General features: G+C 56.7%; 1 protein-coding gene across 1 annotated transcript; it reads left to right on the top strand.

Annotated features, from left to right (window-relative positions):
• The first annotated feature begins 340 nt into the window (after positions 1-340).
• SNAI3 (snail family transcriptional repressor 3) lies at positions 341-8613 on the top strand. The gene is made up of 3 exons (XM_010333758.3): positions 341-533; positions 5189-5809; positions 8432-8613. Exons 1-3 carry the CDS (start codon positions 458-460, stop codon positions 8611-8613), a joined length of 879 nt encoding a protein of 292 aa, XP_010332060.2. The 5' UTR covers positions 341-457.
• The last annotated feature ends 274 nt before the right edge of the window (positions 8614-8887 follow it).

Here is an 8887-nt window from a genome sequence, read left to right as displayed (position 1 = left end):
CGCGGCCATGGGATAGGCGTCATCCGCCGCAGCAAGGGTTCCCGAGGACTGGGCTCGGCCGGCGCTTCCACGCTGTGTGGACAGGAGCCCAGCTCGGTTTCCGCTCAACCTTGAACTCTGCCCTTTAATTCACGGCGAGTGGGTGGCCAGGCCCGAGGGGTCGGTGTGTGACTCGGCGGTGCACGCGCCAGGGAAGTCCCGTGGGGAAGACACCGACGGCCACGCGCTCCCCGACCCGCCCGCGCACCTGTCCCGGGCGTGGCGCCCGCGGCTGCTGCCCCGCCCCGCCCAGGGGCCCCGCCCAGCTCGCGCCAGGCGCTGGTTGGCGGAGGTGCCGCGGTATGCTAATAAGCCTGACCCCTTCCGCACCTGCCCGGCCGGGCGGCGGGGCCCGCGGACGCCGCAGTCGCGACCTGCTCTCGCCCCTCCCGCCCCGGCCCGCCGCTCGGGAGGGACCATGCCGCGCTCCTTCCTGGTGAAAACTCACTCCAGCCACAGGGTCCCCAACTACGGGCGGCTGGAGACGCAGAGAGGTACCGGCTGCCCGACCCCCTGACGGGACTAGAGCCTGCGGGGCGGGAGAGAGTCCCCTGGGAGCGGGAGGTGTGGGGACACCTGTCCCAGGTGGGAGGAGAAGGAGCCAGCGCCTCTGCGCGGCGGCTGCGGCTGCAGGGAGGTAGGTGGCCCACGGGCGCCTCTGCTTAGGGAACTGAGTCCCGCCTCTGGCAGGGCGGGCAGATTCTTTCCCCTCTTGGAGAAGTTTTCTAAGCCCCCGTGTCGCCCTGGAATTCACCCCCGGAATTCACGGCCTCCCATCCCCACCACTTGAGCCCCAGCGACAGGGACCCCAGGGTCATCTTACTGGCACATGGGTTTGGGAGGGGTTGCGGGGTGTTGGGAGGGAAGGAGGGCCGTCTGGGACTGCCCTGCTGAGGGACCCGCGGGGCATGCTGACCAGGAGTGGTAAGCACAGGGGATGGGGAGAAGGGGGACCCATGAGCTCCTTCTGCTGCAAAGGCACTGCCCCTCCTGCCTCAGTTCAGGTGAGCCTCCTCCCATGGCCTCCCTCCCTCCCCCAATCTCCCCTCGCTCCAGAAGCCCTCTCTTGCTCACACCGGCAGGCTTGGCTAAGCGGCTGCAATCCTCTACACACTGGCTGGGCTGGGGAGATGTGTGCCCAGCAATCGGGATGTCCACTCATTCTCACTGCCTGCTAGGCACAGGGACACTACAGGAGAGAACTCTGTCCTTCAGAGGACAGTCTGCCACACGGGCAGTCAGAGCAGTCCCCACCTGGCTTGGCAGCTTCTTGGGACAAAGCTCACTGAGGGGCCCCAGTGGACACAGCAGTTGGGACTCACGCTCTGTGGCTCGGGGGAGAGGGCAGGAAGGGCACTGCTGGGGCTGGGGCCTCCAGAAACACCCCCAACAGATCTTTATCCCAGCTCAGAACCAGAGTTGGGGGCAGGAGGGTCCCACCTGGATCCACACCCGAGGCCCAGGCTGCCACCAGGGGGTGCCAGCTAGGACTGTGCTTTTAAAATGTACATTTTGAAATCAGTTTCATGAGTCACCACCAGCAATTCTGTAAAATAAAATAGAACAGAAACTATTGGAGTGCCGTGCTCTTGGGGAAGGGCACTGGCTTGTTTTGTGGATGTGGATGTACATGTGAGTTCAGACGTGATGGAAAACAGAATTTACATAGGCCATAGTCCCAAGTTTCAAAGTGTTGCTGAAGGTCCAGCCACACAGTGAACGCACCTCAGCATCCGTGTGCAAACCTGGGTAGCTGAGCGGGGCCCAGAGGGTGACTGTCGTGAGTAGCCTTGTTGCCCCGCAGCGCTCTCTGGTCCTCTCCTCACCACTCCCCTCCTCACTGCAGCCCCAACCACCTGGCTTTCTAATAGCCAGGGGGCCCTGGTGACTTTCTGCCAAGATGTTACCCCAGGATACATCTGAGGTGCTGGGGTTTTGGGTCCCTCAATCTCTCATTTTTTTATTTTTTATTTATTTATTTATTTTTTTGAGATGGAGTTTTCGCTCTTGTTACCCAGGCTGGAGTGCAATGGCACGATCTCGGCTCACCACAACCTCCGCCTCCTGGGTTCAGGCAATTCTCCTGCCTCAGCCTCCTGAGTAGCTGGGATTACAGGCACGTGCCACCATGCCCAGCTAATTTTTTGTATTTTTAGTAGAGACGGGGTTTCACCATGTTGACCAAGATGGTCTCGATCTCCTGACCTCGTGATCCACCCGCCTCGGCCTCCCAAAGTGCTGGGATTACAGGCTTGAGCCACCGTGCCCGGCCCCTCTCCTTTTAAATAAGTGGCTCCTATGGCTCCCCAGGGAACCCCTGAAGCCAGCAGGATACTTAACAGTCTCCTGTCAGGGCACAGTGGCTCACGCCTGTAATTCCAGCACTTTGGGAGGCCGAGGCGGGCAGATCACCTGAGGTCAGGAGTTCGAGACCAGCCTGACTAACATGGAGAAACCCCGTCTCTACCAGAAATACAAAAGTTAGTTAGGTGTAATGGTGGGTGCCTGTAATCCCAGCTGCTTGGGAGGCTAGGTAAGAGAATCACTTCAACCCGGGAGGCAGGCGTTGCAGTGGGCCGAGATTGCGCCACTGCTCTCCAGCCTGGGAGACAGAGTGAGACTCCGTCTGAAAAAAAAAAACAAAACAGTCTCTTCTCCCCAGGATCTGGACAGCAGAAGAATAAAAAGGCAAGTAAAACCTAGCGAGTATGGGGAAAGCGTTTAAAATCGCAGCAGAAGCACACGGGCAGCCTGTCGGGGAGAGGCCGTCTCTCGGCCCGTTTGCCTCTTGGCTCAGCCACTGGGTCCACAAACAGGGTCCCAGCTCTGTGATAATACCTGGAGCCAGAAAGGTTGCCAAGTCTTAGAGATGGAGACAAGAAACGGTGACTTTCTCCTGCAGAGGCCCCAGTAAAGCCGGGCAACCCTGGGCTCCCCAGTGTGGTCTCCCCAGAATTCCCTTGGATGTTCCCTCTTATCCTGTCATTGCCCCCACTTCTGGGTGGACAGAAACCTGATGACTTTGTAACTAGGAGAACTGGGGGTGGGAGGAGGTCAAGACAGGAAGGAGTAGCAGACAGGAAACATTCCTTTGAATTCTCTGTTTCCCTTATCCACACAGCACTTGTGATTGTCTATTTTTTTCAATCCTACTGGGTGTGAGTGTCTCGCTGTGGTTATGATTTGTGCTTCCCTGGTGGATAATGGTGTTGAGCATCTTTGCATGTGTTCACTGGCCATTTGTGTATTGCCTTTGGAGAAATAGCTATTCAAATCCCTTGTCCAGGCAGGGCACAGTGGCTCACGCCTTGTAACCTCAGCACTTTGGGAGGCCCGAGGTGGGCAGATCACTTGAGGCCAGGAGTTCAAGACCAGTCTGGCCAAGGTGGCAAAACCCCATCTCTACTAAAAATATGAAAATTACCTGGACATGGTGGCGGGCACCTGTCATCCCAGCTATCAGGAGGCTGAGGCAGGAGAATCGCTTGAACCCGGGAGGCAGAGGTTGCAATGAGCTGAGATAGTGCCACAGCACTCCAGCCTGCGTGACACAGCAAGACTCTGTCTCGAAAAAAAAAAAAAAAAAATTAGCCAGGCGTGGTGGCACACAACTGTAGTCCAGCTACTGAGGAGTCTGAGGCAGTCGAATCATCTGAACCTGGGAGGTGGAGGTTGCAGGTTGCAATGAACTCAGTTCATGCCACTGCACTCCAGCCTGAGCGACAGTGAGAGACTGTTAAAAAAAAAAAAAAAAAAATGGCCGGGCGCGGCGGCTCACACCTGTAATCCCAACACTTTGGGAAGCTGAATTGAGTGGATCATGAGGTCAGGAGCTCAAGACCAGCCTGATCAACATGGTGAAACCTTGTCTCTACTAAAAATACAAACAAACAAACAAACAAACAAAAATTAGCCAGGTGTGGTGGTGCATGTCTGTAATCCCAGCTACTTGGGAGGCTGAGACAAGAGAATCGATTGAACCTGGGAGGCGTAAGTTGCTGTGAGCCGAGATTGTGCCACTGCACTCCAGCCTGGTGACAGAGCAAGACTCAGTCTCAAAAAAAAAAAAAAAAGTTTGCTCATATTAAAATTGTATTATGTCTTTTTATTGTTGACATGCAAACTCCTTAACATGTTCTAGTGTTCTAGATGCTATTCCTGATCAGAAGTCTGACTTGCAAAGATTTTCTCCTTTTCTGTGGGTTGTCTTTCTCTACCCAAAGCCTCAGTGTGGAAGTAGAAATAGCGCCAAAAATCTATTTTAACACATAGAGAGTAAGAAAGGGATTGAGGGCTGTTGGGAGGGTTTAGCCTGGGGAAATCCAGAATTAATTTAACTCTTACCTGCAGACTAACCTGTTTATTTGGGGGTTGCTGCCCTTAAATGCATCAGCCATGTGGTGTGCAATGTGCCAGCCCCCAAACACAGGAACCGCCATCCTGAGGAGCAGTGCAACCACGGGTTATTCTGAAAGCCCCAGCTAGAGCACCCCAGCCATGTGGCTCAGCTGTGTTAAGAGAGCAGCAGAGTGGGCACGAGCCAGTGCCAGGGCGGCTTCTGAGCTCACTGCCTCATTATCCACAAAAGGAGATGCCCGAGGAGCGACTGCGGGGTGACTGGAGGCTGAGTTGTGAGGGGGCTGATTTTACACTCAGCTGGCACATTGCGGGGGCTGATGGCACCTTACTGCCAAGCGTCTGACTTATGGCTGCCTCGTGGGCGCCTGGAGGATGCTGGGCCAGGCTGGGGCCTCTCCAGAGGTGGGTGGGGGCTTACTGGAGGTGCCACCCAGCTGACGCCTAAAGGGCCCTCCTTTGTCCCATGAGGTCTGTTTCATGTTCCTGAACCGCAGGGGTCCCATGAGATGTTTCTCTTCTTTGCGTTTAAAGAGGAAGCGAGATTCTCTCTAGATCGTTGGGCCTTCCAGTTCTAGATGCCTGCGCTCCTGGCCACGCCGTCACTTCCCTGCACAGCACCGTCAGCTCCTCTGCAAGCTGGGTCTGTGCTTGGGCTCCCCGCCACTCCTCTGGCGCTGCGGGGCTGCTGATAGGCTGGGATCGGGTCCATGAATTGGAATTGGAAAACCCCAAGTGCTGGGCACTCGGTCGGCCTTCATCTTTATACTTTATCTCCCCTCCACCCTTCTAGAAATCAATGGTGCCTGCTCTGCCCGTCGGGGGCTAGTGGTGCCCCTTCTCCCCCAAGACAAGGAGGCCCCTTCTGTACCTGGCGACCTTCCCCAGCCCTGGGACCGCTCCTCGGCCTTCGCCTGCATCTCCCTACCCCTCCTGCCACAGCTTGAGGAAGCTCTGGGGGCCTCTGGACCAGATGCTCTGGAAGTCAGTGGGGTTGACCCTCGGGCCAGCCGGGCCCCCAGTGTACCCCTCAAAGACAGTCTGAACCACCTCAACCTGCCACCACTGCTGGTGCTGCCCACACGGTGGTCCCCAATCCTGGGCCCAGACCAGGATGGGGCTCCAGAAAAACTGCTTGGGGCTGAGAGGCTGCCCCGAGCCCCCAGCGGCTTTGAGTGCTTCCACTGCCGCAAGCCCTACCACACGCTGGCTGGGCTGGCCCGGCACCGGCAGCTGCACTGCCACCTGCAGGCAGGGCGCGTGTTCACCTGCAGGTACTGCGACAAGGAGTACACCAGCCTGGGCGCCCTCAAGATGCACATCCGCACCCACACGCTGCCCTGCGCCTGCACGATCTGCGGCAAGGCCTTCTCCAGGCCCTGGCTGCTGCAGGGCCACGTCCGCACCCACACAGGTAGGGCGGGCTGAGGGTCTGCAGGAACAGTCTGGGCTGGGCCTAAGAGGAGGAGGGGTGATTTTAGAAACAGTGGCACTGGATTCACATTTGGCTTCTGCCTCCTGACTTATCTGCTCCCAGGGCTGCTATACAAAGTGCCTGAGACCAGAGGCCAGAAGTCCAAAATCCAGGTGTTAGCAGGGGCCAGTGTGGAAGCCACACTTGTAATCCCCGCATTTTGGGAGGTTGAGGCAGGAGGATCACTTCAGGCCAGGAGGCTGAGGCTGCAGTGAGCTGTGGTCATGCCACAGCACTCCAGCCTGGGCAACAGGGCGAGACCCCAACTCAAAACAAAAACCAAAACACGCCAGGCACGGTGGCTCACACCTATAATCCCAATACTTTGGGAGGCTGAGGCGGGTGGATCACCTGAGGTCATGAGTTCAACACCAGCCTAGACAACATAGTGAAACCCTGTCTCTACTAAAAATACAAAAATTATCCTGGCATGGTGGTAGACACCTGTAATCCCAGGTACTCGGGAGACTGAGGCAGGAGAATTGCTTGAACCCAGGAGGCAAAGATTGCAGTGAGCAGAGATGGTAGGCACGACACTCCAGCCTTAGCAACAGACTGAGACTCAGTCTCCAAAAAAATGAAATAAATAAAATCAACAAAATATTGCCTTAGAGTACACAAGTGGCCGAAGAGCCAGCCAGCGGCCTCCACCCAGGGCTTCCCGTCAACCTCAGCATGCAAAGAATAAACACAGAAAGGAAGAACGACCTCCAGGGATCAGCTCCAGTCTCCACGTCAGGCCCAGAGGCTCACACATTTTCTCTGTTGTCTGAGTAGGGGTCTGGCTCTGTCGCTCAGGCTGGAGTGCAGCAGTTTGATCACAGCTTGCTGGAGCTCTGACTGTCCGGGTTCAAATGATTCTCCTGAGTAGCTGAGACCACAGATGTGCATCACCATGCTCAGCCAATTTTTAAATTATTTGTAGAGACAGGGGTCTTGCTGTGTTGCCCAGGCTGGTCTTGAACTCCTGGGCTCAATCGGTCTTCCTGCCTTGGCCTCCCAAAGTGCTGGGATTACAGGTGTGAACCACTGCGCCCTACTAGTTCACACTTCTTTTTTTTTTTTTTTTTTTTTTTTTTTTTGTGACGGAGTTTCGCTGTTGTTACCCAGGCTGGAGTGCAATGGCACGATCTCGGCTCACCGCAACCTCCGCCTCCTGGGTTCAGGCAATTCTCCTGCCTCAGCCTTCTGAGTAGCTGGGATTACAGGCATGTGCCACCATGCCCAGCTAATTTTTTGTATTTTGAGTAGAGACGGGGTTTCACCATGTTGACCGGGATGGTCTCGATCTCTTGACCTCGTGATCCGCCCGCCTCGGCCTCCCAAAGTGCTGGGATTACAGGCTTGAGCCACCGCGCCCGGCCGTCTTTTCTTTTCTTTTGAGATGGAGTCTCGCTCTGTTGCCCAAGCTAGAGAGCAGTGGCACAATCTCGGCTTACTGCAACCTCCGCCTCCTGGGTTCAAGCAATTCTCTGCCTCAGCCTCCTAGGTAGCTGGGATTACAGGTGCCTGCCAACATGCCTGGCTAATTTTTTTTTTAGTAGAGATGGGGTTTCACCATCTTGGCCAGGCTGGTCTTGAACTCCTGACCTAGTGATCTACCTGTCTCGGCCTCTCAAAGTGCTGTGATTACAGGCGTGAGCACTGCACCCAGCTCTAGTTAACACTTTTCCTAACTGGAGGTTCCCTAACCCTTAGGTCATGACTCTTGTGACTAGGACCTTCAGTCACACCTGGGTACAGGCCAGAGAGGCAGCTTTTTCCAGGGCTCTGAGAAATCCATTCTGGGTTTCCCAACCCTTTGATGAGAACACCCCCCCAAACACCTGCTTTCCAGGCCAAAGGACCCCGGGCCACACCCAGGTGGGAGCCTGTTGGGGCCTTGTGCCCTCAGCCTGGGAGTGAGGAGTGTGGGAGGTCCTGCAGGAGGCTGGCCTGGCCAGGAGCATGTCCAGTGTCCCACCAGCAGGAATGCAGGTGCTCTGGGCCCCTCAGGGGCTATAGGCTGGGGTCTTTTAGGACTCTATGGGGCTACAGGACTGAACAGACGATTCCCAGTCACCCTTCCCTTTACATGTGTTGGGCCAAGGTCCCAACAGGACTTTGTCCAGATCTCCTGTTGTCCTTATGGGAGGTGGTTCCTAAAAAGCTGCCTCCTCAAGGACCATGGCTCCACCCCTGCTCTGGATTCCACTGGACGGGGCCACCCCACCCCCAACCACCTGCATGTCATTGGCCAGAAACAGCTGCCAGAGGCCCCTAGGACTTCCCCCATCCTCTCCCAGCAGCCAAGGCCCCCAGAAGGGCTCTTGCAGCAACAATGGCAGATCCAGTGCCTGTGGTTCCTGTGCTCCTGGGAGGGGCTTCAGGCAGTGTGGTCTCACCCAGGTGTGCCACCCCATCCCCACACAGTTCAACCTTTGGTGCTTGGGCTGTGAGCATTTGTAAGGAAAGGATGGGATCATTCACTGATGGTCAGAGTGGGTACTGTAGCCTTCAAGCCCCCTTCCATGGTGTCACCACCCGGAGGGCCACTCACTGGCCCCCTTCTTCCTCCCATAGGGGAGAAGCCTTATGCCTGCTCGCACTGCAGCAGGGCCTTTGCCGACCGTTCCAACCTTCGGGCCCATCTGCAAACGCACTCGGACACCAAGAAGTACCAGTGCCCGCGCTGCACCAAGACCTTCTCCCGCATGTCCCTCCTGGCGCGGCACGAGGAGGCTGGCTGCTGCCTGGGCCCCTGAGAGGCGTGTGGTTGGCGCAGGTAGGAGGGATGGGCCTCACCCTGAGCGCTGGTGTCCCTCCTGCTGCCAGAGGAGCCGCAAGTCTGGGAGTACAGGGCTCAGCCTCACACCTGGTGCATCCACCACAGGCCACTGGGGCGGGGAACAGTCACCCACGGAGCCCATTCCGCTGAGCCCCACTCTCCCAGGGAAGACTTTCATCAGAACAAGAGCCTGGTTCCACTGCATCGTGGTCACGTCTCTGGGTCTGCCTTCCGAAAGTCAGCGCCTGTGG

This window comes from Saimiri boliviensis, chromosome 1 (assembly GCF_048565385.1).
Source record: "Saimiri boliviensis isolate mSaiBol1 chromosome 1, mSaiBol1.pri, whole genome shotgun sequence".
In the NCBI taxonomy this organism is placed as follows: domain Eukaryota; kingdom Metazoa; phylum Chordata; class Mammalia; order Primates; family Cebidae; genus Saimiri; species Saimiri boliviensis.
The sequence above is the reverse complement of the archived record's forward strand: the minus strand, read 5'-3'. Positions and strand labels throughout refer to the sequence as shown.